Genomic DNA, 19658 nt, shown 5'->3' on the forward strand with positions numbered 1-19658 from the left:
TCGTTTATTAAAAGTATCATAATCATCTTACACTCCTTTGAGTGACCTGTATATTTTTAGTTGTTGGATGTGTATCTACTTAATACTGCTCATCTTTCTCAAATCATTTGGAAGAAAGTGTGTGGGACAGCATGAGTGGATTAGCATAAACAGATTTCTTGACCTGAGAATACAAATGATGCACTACTTTCACTGTATGGACAGTGATAACCTCTTTTATTTAAAATTCCCATTTTCTCCTGCATGGGTCTAGCATTCCTTTTGGAACCCTGCATCGGGGTACATGACAGTTTAAAATCCAAAGATCATCACACTGCCTGACTAGGAGTTTTCAATTAACAGATGGCTTCATATGTGGTACCAGTGGAAAATGGGATGAAGCAGATCTAAAGCAATGCTTAGGTGCCTGAAACAGGGTTTAGAGTGTGTGTATGTGTGTGTGTGTGTGTGTGTGTGTGTGTGTGTATGTATAAATATATATAAATATGTCTATATATAAATATATATTTTTAATATGAAATTCATTGTCTTGTGCATGCCCAGAAATGTTGTTGTTTCTGCATCTAGATAGCTAGATCCTGCTTAACTTCCAGTGAAATCCAGACTCTAGGTGGAATATATGCTGAGTTCCCTGACAGATTGTATCTGGAAGTGTGCCCTGAATTTACAAAAAAATAGTAAGGATTTAGAGTCATAAATGACAGCGCTGCCTCCAGTGGGCTTGTTTTTGCCTTTTGTTTCCAACACTTGGCTATGCGTTAGAGTTTTCTTCCTGTTGTTGGCACTAGCTATTGCTACCACTGATAAGTAGAAAAATATTATTTTCAAATAGAGCCAATACTTATTAGTAAACCGTTTTTTTTCGGGGGGGGGGGGTTGTCATTTCTCTGGGTTTGCTTGATCTGAAGTGCTTCACATAGGTAGTAGTGCCAGCACAAAGAGTAGAGTGAAATGTGCAACAGGGATGAGGTGGAGCACAAAACTGCTACTTTTGGTGACCACCTCTGCTTAGTTTATACTAAAGGTGAAAAAGAATTAGTTTTACTACATAGGTGAGCCATCATTTATTCAAAAACTTGGCTAACCCAACTAAGTGAATAATCCTTTGTAATAGCGGATTTTGAGAAAGCTCAAAGTGATCTTGGAAATCTTACTGGGATAATGGAATTATTTGGAGAAAAATGGGAAAATATTGGGATTATCTTCAGTGACTTCAGTGGTGTTTGAATTGGATCCATATTATAGCATGTCAGTTGGCAGGTACATCATTATTTTATCAAGCAACAGCTCTGAGAACAGATAGTGATGTGAATTAATATTTTCTTTTTTTATCTGGCTTTTTTCCCTTCTTTTGATTCATGATGTTTTTTATTTTATATATAACCCATTAGGAGTGGTTTATCACTTAGGAAATGTTACAGCTGTACTGTACAGTAACACAACACTGTAAGGACAGTTCTGAGATTTTTTTTCCCCATGTTACCCAGATTTGTTTTACAGAAATTGTCTGTGTACATTAAATCCAGTTTTCAATATCTATGGGTACAGCTTTTCAAAGATGAGAAGAAAGCCTCTTCATAAAAATAATCTCATGCCTACCTACTCCTCCATTATTCTCCTGTCTTAACTAATGTCCAGCAATTCAACAGAGTATATATTTTCCCCTTTAACTACTGGAAGAGGATTTGAAATCTGAAAGTTCGTTGGAGACTTAAGATGCATTCATTGAGTAGCCTGTTGTCAAAATAATATTCCAAATACTGAGTGGAACCACCTCCTATTACAATAACACAGCAGAGTTAGTGCTCTGTTGTTGCCACTAGCAGCAGAAAGAGACTGGAAATTGGATAAGGTGGTAGAGATCTTCTGAGGCAGAGGGTAACAAAGGAATAAATTAGAGCATCTTCATATCTGCTTCTGTATAGTGTTACACAGAACAGACAAAATTCACAGAAGCAGTGAGACAGATTTACATAGAAAATCAGATTTATGAACGTTTGAATGTTGATTTTTTTACAAACCTGCTCTTAGTTATAGCTGCTTGGAACTTCTAGAAATCTTGTGAAGAAAACAAGGTTTATCCCAAGATTCTATTCTTTTGCATTGCTTCCTTTGTTCCTCAGGAGTATCACACTAAATATTATTTGGTTGTGGTATCCGTCTGTCTCACTTTTGTTGCATCAGGAGCAAAGGCATAATCTGATGCTAAAAGACTTCTGAAGCTTTCATCTGAAGTTGTTACTACATCTTGAACAATTTTTTTGAAGTCAAAGACAGAGAAGAAGGTCTGTATCTAAGTTTCCTTAGCTGCCTAATCTGCCCTTAAAAGCTTTCTGTGTTGGAAAATGTATAGCCTGTTGAGCCAGACTCAGCTGTGTTCATGATTTAAAAGAGGTCTAATTTGCTCTTGAAACATGTTGTCCATTACCTTTTGCCCTAACCACAGCAGATATAAATAGTATAGTATTCCTTTTCTCTCTATTATTCCTTTTGTCTCCAGCTTTGCATGTACCTAAAGACTTACAGTGTCTCTGCTCTGTCATCTCTGCTCTAGACAACAAATTCTTTCAGTCTGTATCTTGTATCTGTCTATATTGTTGACTTGTACTCTGTAAGTCATTATAACCGCTATATCTTATTTTGCAGAACCGCTAAGTACCTGCCATTCAACAGCTTGTTTGGAGCCTGAAAAATGTGAAAAGAAAAACTGTCTTTTATATATCAAGTGCAGAGATTGGCTTTAATAGTCAAGTTATAAGTAAAATTACTTGAGATCTTTACTTTTATTTCTGAGAATGTTAAGACTGTCTGGTCCTGTTACTCATATGTGGGTTCTGATTTGGAATTCTTTGGTATGTGGAGAAGTATACTTACCTTAAAAAAGTTGAAAGTAAGCAAATATCAAGGAAAAGTTTTCTCTAGTAAGGATTTCCTTTCCTTTTTTCTAGAGTAGAAAGAAAACGTGAGAGGAATGAAGAAAAGCTGCACTAATACCATCTGTGCTTTATGATAATATTTTGTAAGGGAGTTAAAAATAGGACAAGCATTATTTCACATGTAATGGTAGAAAGCAAGAAGCAGTAGGCGATGTAAGAAAAAGTATCAGATGGACAATATTCATCATGCTCTAATGCATAGTCAAAGTGGGCTTTCCATGTAATGTTTTTATAAGAGTCTGTATTTATGGTTTGACAACATACCGCATCATACCTTACGTCTGCTCTGGAAAGCCACATAGTACATAAAAGATCGAGCAACAGTTCTGTGTTGTGCTTCAGAGATAACAATTAACTTTATTACTCTGGTGGTCATCCTTCACAGACATTCCTAGGTATGTCTTTCTAGATTTCTGTTTTTAATCTGTGAAAAGCTTATAGACTTGCCTTTTTGGCAGCCTGCCTCACCTGCTTAAATGTCAAACGAATGAAAAATGGATAGACTTATGAGATGGAGGTCGTGATAAACTTATTTTTGTTTTATGCTGCATATTAAGAAGAATGCTTAATTTTTGAAATTACCAGAAAAGCTGTGTTAGAAGGGATTTTAGGAAATCATCTAGTCTAGTTTGCACAATGTAGCAATATTTTTAGGCTGTTCCTGTCAAAAATGTTTGCTCTAAAAGCATCAAAGGAAAGAGAAGCAACATTTCTGATTCATTTTTTCTGCAAATGTAATCAGTTTCTTTTGTCTTCTTTTTGTCTTTTCCATGCTGTCCCTGAAGTATAGTTGATTATTGTCTCTTTGTTACATTATTTTATATACTGAAAGACTTATTAATTTGCTTTTAGGTCTCCTTTTTCTGGATTAATAAATACATCTGCTTGTTTTCAGTTTTTCCTCTTAGATCATGTTTTCTAAATCCCTTACCATCCTTCTTTCTCTGTGGACTTTCTCCAGTTTGTTCAAGTCTTTAATTATGGTGGCCTCTACTGTACAGTCTACTCCAGCTGGGGCTTTTCTCAGTTGGAGTGAGAACTGAGGCCTCAGACTTCAATAAAATAATTATTCCTGGTGTCTGGGCCATATGTTATAGACACTGTTGTACTGCTGTTTTACCAATTGTTTCCTATTTTGAGTTTGTGCATCACACCCTGAGTATAGCACTTCATATATTTTTGTTTAATTTCATCTTGCTGATTATATATGAGATTCTAGTTTGTCAAAATTATTTTGGATTTCTGTCAATTTTATGCTACTGCTAGTGCCTTCATTTTTGTATCATCTGTAGTTGTGATAGTTTATTTTGTCTTTATTTTGTAATCAAGGCTGTAATTCATATTGAATGGTGCTAGTCATAGCACAGACACCTGTGGGGTCCCACTTGAAAGTTCTTCGTAGTTTACAATGAGGAAAAAAAGTTCAACCAGTTGTAATCTTGTTTAGTGGATATGCATCTAGTCCATACTTTTTTAAAGTTGTTTAGGAGACTACCACTGGAATATCATCGAAAGCCTTACTAAAATTAAAATGTATCACATCTACTGCTTCCCTTTTCACCAGATTACTTTTTCAAAGTAGGAGATTAAATTTTATTACGTAGTCTTAAAATATTCCTGTTTGCTATTCTAACTTAAAATTATGACTATACAAATTTTAATTAATTTGCTCCAGATTTTTTCTGAATGACAAAGTTATTTTGTTTTGATTAAATTTCTTGCATTCTCCTTTTTACGCTTTCAAAAACAGGTGTTAAATTTGCCTATCTCCAGTTCTCTGGAACATTCTTTCAGAAGTTCTTTATACAATTATTAATGATTTAGATTTTATTCTAATGTCATTCCTTAAGTTTGCCATTTAAATAAGGCGTTACCAAGAGGGTGAATTTCATTGGGCCCTGCTTACTTAAACATGTACATACTTTAAGCTGTTCTGTCCACTTCTATCGTTCTCTCCTATTTCCTGTTAATTTTATGTATCTGATGATATTCTATATTCTTTTGAAAACTGATGCATATAAGACACTGTATATTTACTTCAGTATTCCCTGAAACAATCATTATGTGCCTTTACATTTAATAATAGAAATCGACTTTTCTTTACTTTATGAAAGATCGTTCAGCGCCCCAGATAGGGCATCTTGACAAAAGCCTGGGGTGAGTGTACCTCCTTATCATTTAGCAGGTAACAAAGCATTTTTCTATCAGGTCATAGATTTATATTCTGTCTAGTCAAGCAGCATTTTTTGAAACTATAATTCATTAGCTCCAAGCATGTTAAAATTGCTGTTTTTTCCATTTCTTTTTCCAGCCTTTGATAAGGCTGGTAAAATTATATGGTCCCTAACACACCAATTCAAGTTTGTTTCATTCTTCCTTTATCATTGGCATAGTTAAATATCATCACATTGGAAAACAAAAGCCCAAGCCCTGCAGTAATACAGAGTTGTTGTCAGGGAGCAGCAAGGGCCAGCTCTCTGCAAGGTGGGAGAGCTGAAAGCTGAGCATGATAACGAGGCAGAGAGAGGCAGTGGCTGCACTTACAAGGACGCAGTCCTATAGTGCTGGATCAGGGTGAGCTGCTCAGGTCTGGTGATGGTAACCAGGTTCAGCCAAGAGTCTAATTGCAAGATGAGTGCAATGTGATGAGGCAGGTCCAAGGTTAAGCCAGGACATCGAATCTACAGTTCATGCATCAGAGTCAGCATTGAATCAATGAGGTATATGGCCAAGCATGGCCATGGCTGTAACTTAGCTCAGGCAGGGACTGAGAGCAAGAGCCTCAGCTTAAATACAGGTCTACAGAGAAGGAGGGAGCCCCCCTCTTAGGCTTGCAGCTTGCTCTTGAGCAGTTTTCAGCCTGGCTGAGTCTTCTCAAAGAGCTCTTAGTAATCAGAATCATATCAGTGCATTATCAGAGCTGGCTGTGAGCTAAACTCCTAGGAGCAGGAGAGTGCACTGAGAGGGCCTGAAAATTGTTTTAGGTCAACTTTAGCAAAGTTTGATGATGGTGAATTTAGCAAAGGTGTAAGTTTTCCAAAAAGCACAGTAAGTTCTATAGGAGTCATTTGTCCAAACAGCTAACATTTTTTACCAGTTGTGGGGGGGAACCACGCTGACAGACTTACTGAACAAATAAAGGAAAGATGCTTCAGCTGCTAAATATGAGATTCTAAGTCTTGGGGATCTTTTCTTTTCAGAGATAGCTATTCAGGTCTTCTGTTCGGAGTACCTGACTATATACATTCCACGGTGGTGTGCATGTCGAATGTGGGTCCTATGTCTTAAGATGAGGAGGTCATATTTGCTTGACCAGAACTGTATGTTGGAGCTTCTGCATTTACCTCACGCTGCTTATGTGACTTTCGGTCATACAGTTTTGGATGTGCGAAAGCACCTGCTAGTTTCTTTTTAATATCTGCTCTTTTGAGACAGAAGCTCTGCAGTATCTACTTGCTTCTTTGTATACTGATCATACATAAGTGCTAGTAGTTCGTGTTGTCAGTTGCTTGTGTTAGCCTTTTAATCAGTTGGCACAGAAGAGTCTTTTTTCATCAGATTTTTTTTACTTTTTTAGACCTATCCTTTACTGGGACTCTAAAAATATGACAGAAGCAAAAACCTTGCATTAAAAACAACTCCTGTGTGAACTTTCAAAGTGGTTTAAGTGGTAGTTTGCCAAATCCGTATGACTCTTACTTAGAAAAAAGGATGCTGTTAAGTATGTATCTTTTTTTAGGGAGACTCAGGTGATAAACTAGGACTAAGATTGGGATTTTTTTCAAGTATTAAATCTTTCTGGGTGCACAAAGGGAGCTTATAACTGGACCTGACTTTCAATTTTAGTTTTAATATCTGTGATGGTGCTGCACATGAACTTAAACTTCCGTGCAACTTACCTTGGAATTATCTCCTTTTATGTCCAGCATATCAGTGTTTTGCAATACACAGCATAAAAAATAAAGAGTGGTTTAGTGCAGTTTTTTCTTTTTGAAAAGCTGAAGATGGCAATAACAAAGCCATCGATTTCTGAGTCTTCACATTACTAGGGAAAAGGGGTGTTTCTAATACCACCTTTAGTCTCCAGTTAGTCAGGGAGGTGCAACCATACCAGGACAATCAGGAGAATGCTAGAGAAGTGCAACAGAGGTATGACGTGCTGGACAAGAAACCAAGACAAAACCTGTATTAGTTTCCTTCTTAGCCACTGGCACCTCGCAGTGTCTCATGTAAATCTGCTGTTCTTCCTCAGATTGTTGAGGTAGCAGTAAGAAGTTACTTCACCTTTGCAGAGTACCTGTGCCTTAATTCTGTCCTTCTCTTCCCCCATGTATTGTGTATCCCAATGCTAACATCTTCATCAGCCTCGATCCTGCTTGGGCATACTTGCAGTCTAGACATATTCCAGTTGGACCCATATCTCTAAGGATATGGTTTAGATAAGTTCTGCCAGGATAGCTGTGTTGCCTCACCTTCTTCAGAGATAAGAGAGTGGTGAGGGAAATAAAGTTTATCAAGCTTACTGTGAGCAGGGAAGCCTTTATTTATCTATCTGAGGCCACTTCAGATGTTTTTCTGACCCTGTAGATGCTTGCTTCCATAACATCCTCATTTTCCTTAAGTTCCAGTGATTGATCTGTCATTGAATCTATGTATGAATCTCTATTAAGTCAACAAGGATAGTGGGAAATATTGGAACATTAGGGAAAATTTTGAGGCTGAGAGGAGCTAAAGGTATTCTGCTCAATTATACCATGTATGTCATATATGAATTGGCAGGGTGTGAGTATATCCTTACTGAAGTCTAAAGATACTGCTTGGATACATCACAATGGGGATGTGCATATGAATGACATAGCATGAAGTATCTCTAGATAGTGTTCAATAGCTTTCCTTTCTCAGTGTATTTTAAATTTAATTTTTAAATATATTGTGTAATTGTTACAAATAAATATAGGAGATATTTGTGTAATTTAATTATGAAATATTTTCTAGATAGAAGACTTGAATAATAAAATAGCTGCCCAAGGAAATGAGAACATAAAAATATTGGATGCTTGTTCTGAAGTGATGAAAGCTACTGAAAAATTAGTAAGTTTTTTGTTGTTTTTGTATAACTGAAGTAAAAGTGTTTGCATCATCTATGTTGACCTGAAATAATTTCAGCTTACACTAAAAATGTCTTAATGTCTTAATGCTCATTAGAAATCCACCTGGGAAGGCAATCTACAGACTATAAAACAAAAGCTACTGAATATTAGTGAAGCATTGAATGATTTGAAATGTGAAAATGGAGAACTTCAGGGAGAAAATGAAGAGTTTTTGCAAAAATCTGCAAATAGGTAATTCAAACACTATTGAATGCCTGCAATGTAAATATAGGAAACAAGTGTTATTCTTTAACTGAAAGCATGCCTATAAAAGAGAACCTTGCTTTTGTTATTTTAAGTCTGTCTGTAATTTTTCAATACTTTCAGATCACATCTGGCTGAAATTTACCATCTAACTTTTTTGAGCTCCACTTGAAAGGAACAAAACTAAACTTCTTCCAGAAATAAAGTATATGGTTTGACAATTAAAAAAGAGGAACATTCTAAAATTCTCTTTCTGTTAACAGAAAACTCTGTTTCCAAAACCTTTTGGTTAAGTCTTTTATGACATATATATCATATATTTTATTAATAAAGTCATATATATTAATATATATATTAATGGCTTATTTGTATTGAATTGTATTTGTATTTTATTCTTGGTTGTAAACAAGGAATTACAATTTCTTGTTTGTTATAAACACAGAATCTGAAATACCGTATTCTTCTGTTTTCTTTGAATTCTTATGAGACATGGACACAATTTTTTGTAGCTCCTTAATTGAGTAATTCCAAATAAATGTGCTTTAAATTTTGTTTTACATAATAGTCTCAGAGCATTTACAAGCTTACAAAAAATAAAGTAAAATCTTAGTTCCTTTTTCCTTTGGACATTAGGTATATGCTGGTTTTAGGTATCTGACAGTTTATCTTCTTTCCGGTAACTTTTGATTTCATTGTCTGGTTTCAGCAAAATCAACTGAAGAGTAAAGTTCTTAAAAGTAAATAGATCCTCACAATTTTTTGTAAAGGGAGGGGATAAAAAGATGCAAGAAAAAGAGAAGAGGAGATGTGTACACACTCCTTGTTAATGCCTTAAGTTAAAGGTCACACCTTATATACCAAAGTAAATCAACCATGGGACACAAATGGGTAAGGAACCAGGTTTCATGAGTTCTGATGTTCATGGAACTACTTATTAGGATTATTAGAACATTTTAGAATTAATATTAACATTGTAGTCTTACAAATTTATTTTCAATTGCATTGACTGATTTTTTTTAATGGCTTAAAACTATTTTTTTCTTCATAGTTGTAAGGCAGTGAAGAAAGATCTTGCCCTTGTCTGAAGTGTTAAATGGTAGGCTGAAAGATGAGACACAAGTTTATAAGAATATGTACAGGCAAATGTGGAGCATCAGAGAGAGTGTAGTCTTTGGAAAACTGATTTGGGAAGCATCATTAGCTGAGATCATCTTTTACACTAAAAGTTTACAAGCATCCCAGAAAGACTGGACAAGTTCATGAGAGAAATCCTTTGAGCATTATTTATTTCAAATATAGCCAGTATTATTGTGAGGCTTTCTGATTATTGTGCTCTTTCACGTGTTCAGGAGTTCAAGAAATGCATTTGAAAGTTCAGATCCAAGACCTAGAGAATGATTATGATATGTTCCTGGTAGTGAAGGATTCCAGGAGCTCAATCTATTTATATCTTCAAAGGATGGTCTGAAGACATCATTGAATCTCTTGCCTTATATTAGAAATATTTTGCATATCTGAACATTAGTTTGAGACTCAGAGCCTACTATAGCTTCTCACAACCTTTCTCTCTCAACATATTCATGCTTTATTTTCCTTTCTGAGTGTGCTCTGATTTCTATGTGGACTTTTATATTGGGGAAGAGTTGCTATATTTTGTGAAATTGCTATATTCCATGAGAATGTAGTTCTTAAAATCAATACATTGTCTTGTGTTAGTCTAAGAATTGGAGTGTTTGTTTTGGTTAATTGCATACTAAGAAGAGTCCTGGCATTTTACTTTAACAGGACAAAAAAACGAGTGATGTCCACCTCCTGATAGGCTACAAGAAGACTTGTTTCTTGCGTTCTTCCTGGAATTCTTAGCTGTGCATCTTTCCTATTTAGAACATGCAGTACATGCAGGAAATAAATCTCTTGGTCATCTGAGGTTTTAGGGACCCCTGCAGTCTAAATATTCCTATTTTCTATACAAGGTGAGTAAAAAGAAAGCTCAGCTCCCCCCAATTCATCTTTATTGTTTGAACTTGTAAGTGTTAGTACTTTTCTTGAAAAATATTATCTTGTAGCTATATTGTGGTAGGATTTCTAACACAGTGGTCAGTTTAGAATGTGGGCTGGCTTATCTAAATAATTTCCATTTCTTTCATCACTTTTTAAAAATTTTCTAATTTTAGGTAGGCTACGCAACAGCTCTATGATATGGAGATTTAATCATAAGTATTATGTTTCCACTATGATGTGAAATTTCTTTAAACTCTCCCAAACCTTTTTTGAAAGAAAGTGGTGGTTGTCACATTAAATACGAAGGGAAAGTATTCTTGCACTAAGGAGAGTATCCTCTCCTTAGAGGAGAGTCTCAAATGCCTTGATGCTTTTGGAAAGAACATATAGTCCCTCAGTTAATTAAGGCTGCTCAATTATTAGGCTTTACTGGCTAAATAAGAATGTGTCTTCTGCATGATTTTTATGAAGCCTGATGTATGAGTTTTAGAGATAATTTTTCTTCTGTCCTTATGGAAGCATAACTGACTGCTTTCACTGCTCTGCAAATGTACGGCTGATCTATCATGAGACATGCAGTCTTCTGTTGAAGGCTTAACTGTTTGATGGACACAGTATCATAATGCAAAGAACACATGAAACGTTATATTCCTTTACTTATTCCAGGTTGATCTTTGTTCTCAAAGAGTGTCTTCATCAGTCTTTCAGTTTTGTTTAGCAGAGACAACTGCAACTGCCAATTTTTGGAGGAAAATATAGCATTTCAGCAAGAAGAAATTGAGCAACCTGTATCTTTCATTGTCTCAAATGCTTTAACAAGTGTAGCAGCTTCGTAAGTGTAATTGGGCATCATGAACTCTCCTATCTCTGGCTGCTTCAGTCATATACAGAAAAACTTATCATAGGCAGTTGGATTCTGGATATAGTAAAAAGATTGTTACATCTATTTTAGTATACTCCCTACTCTCAGCTCATCTTCAGGCACTTGTTTGAGAATCTGCTTTAGTAAAGAGGAGGTTCTTTTTTTACTTCGGAAGCTACAGCCAGTTCCCAGTCTGCACAGGGTGAAGGAGTTTTCCTCTTTGGTACTAGAATATAGCCATTGCAAAGGATATATTCTATTACCATTTCAACCACTTCATTTCAGACCTTTATCTACAGGTGACAGTTTAGAATGGTGACTCTAGCTTTTACTGGAGATTCTTCGTGCAGAAAGTGGTTCTCATCCTCAAATTTCAATGCACAGTTTCATGTCTTTATAAGGATGTAAGGACTTTCTGCAAATTCTTATAGCTCTTTTTTGTTCTCCGGATGTCTGGTAAACCATCAGTTGTCTCCTCTGTATTCTGTGCAAATTCTGGAGTTTATTTGGGCCACAATGAACTTTGTGTTGGTCAGCACCTGTTTTCCTTAAGAATATTTTCTAGCCATGAAGGAAATAATGCTGTATTTGTTGCACAGGACATTTTTGTTGAAATCAGAGCCTTTGATACCTGTGATGCCTTATGTGATGCCTTATGTGACAGTGTATATGACACTTTTTGTTAGAGTCTACAGATTAAATCCATTGGTGGATCACTTTCCCTGTATTGCTTGGGGAAGCACGACATTTACCGCTGTAGTCAGATTTTCTAAAGATAAGAGATCCTTGGAGCATCTGCATATTTGTCTTCTATATCCAAAATGATCCTGGCAGAGATACCTCTGTGAGGTGACTCAAAAGCACAGGACACAAGATCTCCCGAAGAGTAAAGTTTGAACATCAGTGCTATGAAAATTATGGCAGCTTGAAATGCTGCCTCTTGTTACTGTTCATATCCAAGGTGACCACGTTCATATAATGGTGAGTGATATCATACTGATGGTTTATATCAGCAAACTAGAGAAATGGTATTCTCTCCTTTCCTGTATAATGACATGGCTCTGGACTTGACACATCCAGTACTGAATGTTTTCTAATTTTATTAGGTGCTGACAAGCTAAGATGCTGACAAATTATATCAGTTGTCTCAGGCTATGGGGTGTTTTCTGCTGTTTTCAAGGATTTGCCAAAGAGATCCTTTTGCCTTGAATTCATATAGTTATCATCTGAGGTCTTGCTCCAAAGATAGCCTGAGCTTGAGCTTTCAGTTAGACACTTGAATGTTTTCCTGGTCAAGGGGATTCTGTACCTATTCTGAACTCCACTGCTTCTCAGAATTATCTTCAAAGTAAGCTTGGACTGGGCCTTAAGTTCTCACTATCTCCACCTGGCTGAGAGTGGCAACACATTGCCACTGTCAAGACTAGATCTCATCAGACTCACGCAGAACTTGAGGAGCAAGTTTTTCTCAGCATCTATTTCTTCATTACTTCTCACTACTTTGGTCTTACTGTTTTTTAGTAAGTCATGTTTTTGTTAATAGCAGAAAAGGCATATGTATTTAGCAGCATGGACTAGATGTTCAACCAGGTCAAAGATGCTTCTGCTCTTATAATTCTAACCTTCTTACTAGATTTGAAGGAGTTTGGGTTGCTAGTCAGCTCCATTATTTCACTTTGTGGTAGTGTCTTCCTGTCTGCGGCCCACTGAGATCTCTTCTATGTTTTTCCATCCTGCAGTCCTGAGAAAGTGAAGTGGTTTTCCATACCTAAGGATCCCTTTTCATAGAGAAACTTAAATTAGTGCTTGTGACCACGATGGGGAGACCATTTAATTGCTTTTTGACTTACTCACTTCTGAATCTTCTTGAGTACCGTTGCTCTTAAAAAAAGAGAGATCCATGCTTTGATAGTTGATCCCCTTTATACTGTGGAGGTTATTTAAATGCAAAATAATTTTTACCTATATTTACACAGAAGCAGACGTTTCAAGAACTTCCCTTGTTTTTTGTGATATAGAGAGGTAAGGAGACCCTTCTACTTCCTCAAAATTTTTTAATGGATTTCATATTGTCTCAGTGTCTCTTGTGGGACCATTGAAATTGGCCTGCATTCTATGATCAGAAGTGTACCTCAGATTATATTGATTGCATTGATGAGGACATCTCCACCTGCACTGTCAATGAGTGATGTGCAGAAACATCCAGAAATAGTGTTGCTTTTGGCAAAGTGATCCTGCAATCATATTTTTCCCAAAGGATTCCAAGACCTATCTCAAGGTAATTTATGCTTTAGCCTAGAAGGACCTAGAATATAGAGCATATGTGAACAAACATTTGTGTGGGAAAGAATGATTTGTCAATAACTGGAATACTTTGGGATTTGTTATCCATACGAACATTTACACCATCTATGTTGCCTTACCTTCATAGTGCTTTAAACTTCCTGGATTTACTGCTTGAAGTAAATTGAGGAAAAACAGTGCATTTGACCTGACTCTTTTTTTATATATATATATATATATATATATATATATATATATATATATATGTATGTATATATACACACACACGCACCCTTTTCCCATGAAGGCTCAATATATCTTATAATACCATTATATCAAAAAAATCTCTGGTTGTGCACAGTTACTTAATGTATGAAAGCATAGGGAAGGAAAAATCAAAAACTCTTCATGATTCTCAAAGATGGGCAGAGTTCCTGAGTAAGCTGCAGAAACTATGACAAAATTTAAACAGCTGTATGAGTAGAGTATGGAACACACACACTGAAGAATCATAGTTCTTTATGCTATAGTCCATTTGCTTTTTTGCTTGAGATACTTAGGTTCCTCTTGCATCCATGCTTAAAGTGCGTTGACCTGCAGAGTCGTTTGTGGCCTTGCATGCATCAAAACAATTTTACTCCACATGAAAGGTACAGGAAATCAGAGTGGAATAACTGTTATTTGGTTCCTTTCATTTCTTTCCAGCTTCAGCACAGGTCTGCTTTCTCTCTACTGTTCAGATGAATTGCTGGCTTGCTCTTGGTGTTTTGATATTTAATTCTTTTTATAATCATAGTTGTTTTGGAAGGGATTTCTGAAGCCATTTAGTCATGATCTTGCCCAAAGCAGGATTAACTATACTTATACCTATTTTAAGAAAAGATTTTTTTTTTAGGGTTTTCAGTGATGGCTATTGCAGAACTTCCCTGGACAAAGCAGATAATTAATTGCCCAGTGGCATTTGGTCAGTATTTTAGAATAGGTTTTAGTTTCTTCAGGTAACTGGCAAAATTAAGGCACCTATCTCTGATGGAACAATTAATGAAACCCATTCCAGAATTGGGTCACAAGACTGTTGTACACAAATTTTCTGTTTTGAAAGTGATCTGGTTCTGATCTGAGTAGTTCAAATGAGTTTTATCAGAGACTATGGGATTCAGTAACTCTTTAAGAACTGACCAGAAACCATTACTAAAAAGTGTAGTAGAATGGTTTGTCCAGGGACAGATTTACAATTGAAGTTTCCTCGAGTCGTCAAAGAATTGCCTTGAACTCCTCTTATTTGGGTGAATATTGTAATTATTTCTGACCACATCTAACTATTTGCTCTTTGGCCCCCTTGCATTCTGTATGCATTACATACTGTATCTTCACAAATTCTTTGTCACTGATCCTTTACAGCATCAGCCTCTTGACCATCTTCATCAGTCTGCCTGTAACTCATAGTCCACTTGTAGTTATAACTCTCATAAGTCATGGTTATGTCACAGCGCCTGATACTACTCACACTGGTGCTGTTGGCTTCTTTCTATCTCATTGCTGACCTGACTGGTGTGCAGGAAAGTGTAGTACAGGCAGACCTATGGAAGTCTAAAGAACAGAGGTGTCACTACTCTCTAATATGATAGCTCCTAACTGAATTATGTTAAACGTGGAAGAACCAGAGTACTTCTGCTTTCATATTGCCTCCTTTCAGACAGAAAGACCTCTGTTGCTCTTTCTCATTATCATCTAAGGATAATTCGGGCCGTTTGCTTGCATGCTCTCAGCTCTGTTATTCCTAACATGCTTGTGTGGTGGCATGCTTTACCCCATATAGTATATCTTGGTCATCTCCAGTGTTTTAATTTACAAGGAACAAGATCTTTTTGATCTATGCCAAGATTGTCAAGGGTGTTTTTTGTCTCAGCAATTGAAAACAGGCCTAGTAACCCTTTGTATTTAAGAACTGCCTAGCTCAGTAGCTGACTATGCAGTCAGCTATCAAGTAGCAAAAGTAGTGCCTCCTGTTTCACTTAGGTCTCTGTTAGGGCTATTACAGCTTCTACAATATCTCTGAAAAATGTCTGCATTATGAATTTGTGTAAAGCGGTCACTTATGGCTCAAAAAACAGGATCTTACAGGAGTGTGGCATTGCTAAAGCTTCTGGGTCATGTTTTGCATTTTGGAAACATCATGCTGCTGTCTCAGTTCTCTTAGGACTGTGAGTTTCTGTCTTCCTCACATTGGTCAACTACTTGAGAGTAACAATAAGTTGACTTTGGCTATGGACAATCTTTTAATAGAGGAAAGACAATTGTAATACATGCTACATACATGGTATATGGTAAATATTGTTCATCAAGATGCATAATGACAGTGTTCTCTGTTCTCTTGGTTTGTTCTTCTATCTTACTTGGATTTTAGGAAGGCAAATTAAGTTGACGTGGGCCTGCACTGCCTTACAAAGTGCAAAAGTGTTCGAGGAGTATGTACAAGATACTGCTGACTTTACAAGTCAGTAAATACACAAGTACACAAGACTGTATATTTAGGAATCAGCAGGTCACATGCACTGAAAGTGGAATATTTGTGTATGTGTGTGGATGAAATAATCCATGAAGTTTAGTCCTTGTGCAGTAGCCTTTGTATTTTATAAAGAAGTTTATTTTCTTCTTTTAACTGAGTAAATGGCACCCTGTATTAAAGGAGGTTATCTTTGAGAGAAACATTTTGGCCTCCAGTTCAACTAAGGATATGGCTAATCAGTGCAGGGTTTGCAGATTAAGTTTGAGAAACAGTGTGTGTGGCCTATGAAGATCCTTACAGTACCGTTTAGTTTTATCATTCTGATTCAGCAGATACCCTCAGTGATAGTAACAGTTTATTTTTCAGTGATCCCATTCTTCTGCAAAGAAACATTTGGTTGGAGAACATTAAGTTCTAATGATAGAGGTTATATTCAGTCTGTCAAAGGACTATCAATGTTTACCTGTGGGGAGTTTTTTATTTGTTTTAGTTTGTTCTCTGCTGTGTGATCTGATGGTCTAATCTAGTAGTATTTTAAGTTCACTTCTGTTAAATAGTTCACTTCTAATAATTTTTTTTTGCTTATTACTATATAAAATGAACTAAAATTGTGTTATGTTAATTAAGAATTATACAAATAACAAAATGAATTCATTCAGCAGACTAACCTGCACCACAGCACTGGTATGAAGTACTCCATACCTCAGACATGGTCATATATTATAAGACAGATGAACTGAGGTTGTGTAAGCAGTATTAACATTTTCAGACACAAGGGCTGTTATTGCCACCTTCTTCTCATCCAAAAATGATAGTGTTATATTACAGATTAATAATACAGATATGCAGGGCAAAAATGGGTACATGTAATAGTTTGATATCAATGAACTGTCAGGGTATAGGCTTGCAAATGAAGAGAATTTTAAGTTTTGAGGAAGAGCATGGTGTATTCAGCATCAAATCAGCAGGATGATAAAATTCTGCTCTTGATTTTGATTTAAAAATATTTTAGATTTACTTATTCAATAAAGTTTTCTTTTTATTTTAGCTCATGTACTTTATAAACAAATAATGTGAAATAATATCACTTTGTTTTATTTCAATAGTTCAAGAACAAAGAAGACCTATCAGTCAGAAATAAAGACTGTCTGCAAAAGCATGCAGAAGATTGAAGAGCAAGTAAAAAGAGTAAATAAAGATCTCTATGGTGTTGAAATGTCTTATGGTGAAAAAAAAAAAAAGTATGAGGACTTGCAAAAAAAAATAACCAGTGAAAAAATCCATTACAAGGTTGTATATTTTTAATTTAAAATCATTTTTAGAGTGGAAAAATAGAAAATAATGCCATTCATATCAGAAAATTATTGAACAAGCAATCTAATATCAAGAACATAATAATGCAAAACTTCTGATTTTCACCAGGTGTTTAAAATACTCGAAAAATAGCAAATAACAGTAGCCTCTGGAGAAGAAAATATATTGGTTACTAAATGGCCACAAGTAATGAGATGCTAAAGATTACAGTTGACAGATATTCTCAACCATACAAAGTTTTTGTGATTCCCAGATGATTTGAAATGCATAGAAATAAATAACAATCTCATTCTTTGTATAATTGACTAGAAGAATCTGTAAATCAATAGTTTTATTTGATACTAAATGTAACCATTGCAAATGAAATACTACGTTAGAATAATTTTTTCCTTATCAGTAAAATATCATTGAAAGTCATCCTTATGTAGCAGCCTTGCAATGGCTGTGAAGAATTACATATGTTTTTGATGTTTTCTTAATTTGCCTAATTCTTAGTAAATGATCTTGAACATATGCATACAGCTTTGTAGGATCAGTACTATTGTAAGGTGTAGGATTCAGCATTCAGAAATACAGAGAAAAAGAATGCAATATTGGGAATTTTCAAGGGTCTTTTTATTATCAAAAAGATATAAAAGGTGTTTTATGTACTTATCATTAGTGTTCTTCTAGTATATGTAAGGTCTAGAATGCCTTGAAGGAGAGACTTTCAGTTTCATTTTATGTAATATTTTTAGCCATAATCAGTAGAGTTAAGAATTGAGTATGTTTTCCTGTTTATAATATGCATTGGTGTATTAGGCACTCCATGCTGTACTTCCTCTTCACCTACCTGCTTGCCAAAGGTAAAGATTTTTTTGGAAGGGGTTGGGTTTAGCATCCAAATACATCAAGTACATCAAAGTACCAGACTCTGCTTAAAAAAAGAAAAAAAGTAGTAAAACATGGGCTAGAGAACTTTGCAGCTGTTTGTGTCCTTTGCAGGTTTTTCAGAAAATTCTTATATAGCTCTCCTAATGGTATTTTTACAATTAACCAAGCAGAGTTCAGAGCTTTCTGTTTTTTCCTTCTTTTGGACATAATTTCAGCCTTCTGGAGGATATCGTCTTGCTGTTCATAGCCTTCCTTCTGTTTAGTACTTTATGATGTTTTCAAAGTGTCACCCAAAACTTGGTGTGCATTTGCTTTGAGCATTCAGTATGATGTCTCTAAATAATCTTTGTCTGTCTTGCAAATATTTTACTCTTTTAGCTGTCTGTCTTTGAGTTTTTAATAAATTACTTATTTTTATATAAAATCCATTTTTGAATTTGAATATGGTATTACTTTATAGGTTTTGTTGTTCCTTAATCTCCTTTCACAAGTGGTAATGTTAATATCTTGAGTAGATAGTCAGAAATACATCTCAAAATTATACTTCACTGTCAGAGATGGAGTTTCAGTCTTTATGGATTCTGTCTTGTTGACACAACTTAATTTCTGCTTTGAGCCATTGCTTGAGAACCTGCCTCCAATGATAAGATTTCTTTCCAACATCACTCAAGCTGTTTCAGTGCCCTTGTTAATGAATACCTCCATTCCGAACAGTTGTAGAATGTGCATTCTGTCAACAGCTTTAAGTTAATATTAATATACTTAGGCCTCAGTTAGCATAACTTAGCAGCATTGTGGTTATGATATTCTAAAGCATACATATGCACATGAAGATGGGCTCAGGAAAAGTGGCCAACTACAAGAGCAAACTGCAAGGTAAAAGTTGCTAGCTAGGTATAAATAGAGTGAACAGATCAGCCTAAGCAACAGTTGAAGCTGAGTTTTGAATATAATCATATAAATGAAGGTACAATTTATAGTTCAATGCCTGGTCTCTGCTGATATGCTGTTAGAGTGACCACCCCCTGGTGTTTCCAGTAACAGCATCTGTCTGTAACCACCAGTTATGCTGTCTCCTTGGGGTATTGAATAGATAAAAAAATTATATTCATGCCTTCACCAAGCATTGTCATTAGTCATTCGAAATGATGCTGCACTTTGGAGAGTAGTCTAGATGCCATAATGTATCTGACTGAATTTAGATTCAGATAGCTTATGTGTATATGTGAGCAAGGAGGTGAAGGGAGGGGAGGCGTAGGCACAGGCTGTTGCTCAAAGTTATCCACGGAACAAATATACAGACATTCATTTGGAAAAAGGCTGTTACTCATTGGCTACAGGTCTTCCTTGATGTGTTTTCCACATGAACACTGATTGATCTTCCTGTCTTCTCTTCTATTTCCTTGAAGGTCCTACTAATCTTTGAGATTCAGGGTTGAGAATAAATGGGGGATGTTTGATATCTGTTTCTGTATCTTCTTATGTGTGTGGAATGTTGGAGATCCTTGTGGCTGCCTTATGCAGGA

At 35.8% G+C, this 19658-nt stretch overlaps 1 protein-coding gene across 2 annotated transcripts in view; it reads left to right on the forward strand.

Moving 5' to 3' along the window:
• The window catches only part of CCDC178 (coiled-coil domain containing 178), a 54846-nt gene extending 36264 nt beyond the window's left edge, over nt 1–18582 (forward strand). The window contains exons 7-9 of one of the 2 annotated variants that reach the window (XM_064507599.1): nt 7932–8027; nt 8142–8278; nt 17052–18582. In XM_064507599.1, the coding sequence (XP_064363669.1) occupies nt 7932–8027; nt 8142–8278; nt 17052–17250 (432 nt within the window). In that variant the 3' untranslated portion in view covers nt 17251–18582. Of the gene's footprint in view, nt 1–7931; nt 8028–8141; nt 8279–8413; nt 8819–17051 lie in introns of those variants that run through there. The other variant, XM_064507598.1, reaches the window with a different exon arrangement.
• The last annotated feature ends 1076 nt before the right edge of the window (nt 18583–19658 follow it).

This window comes from Dromaius novaehollandiae, chromosome 2, assembly GCF_036370855.1.
Source record: "Dromaius novaehollandiae isolate bDroNov1 chromosome 2, bDroNov1.hap1, whole genome shotgun sequence".
Taxonomy (NCBI): domain Eukaryota; kingdom Metazoa; phylum Chordata; class Aves; order Casuariiformes; family Dromaiidae; genus Dromaius; species Dromaius novaehollandiae.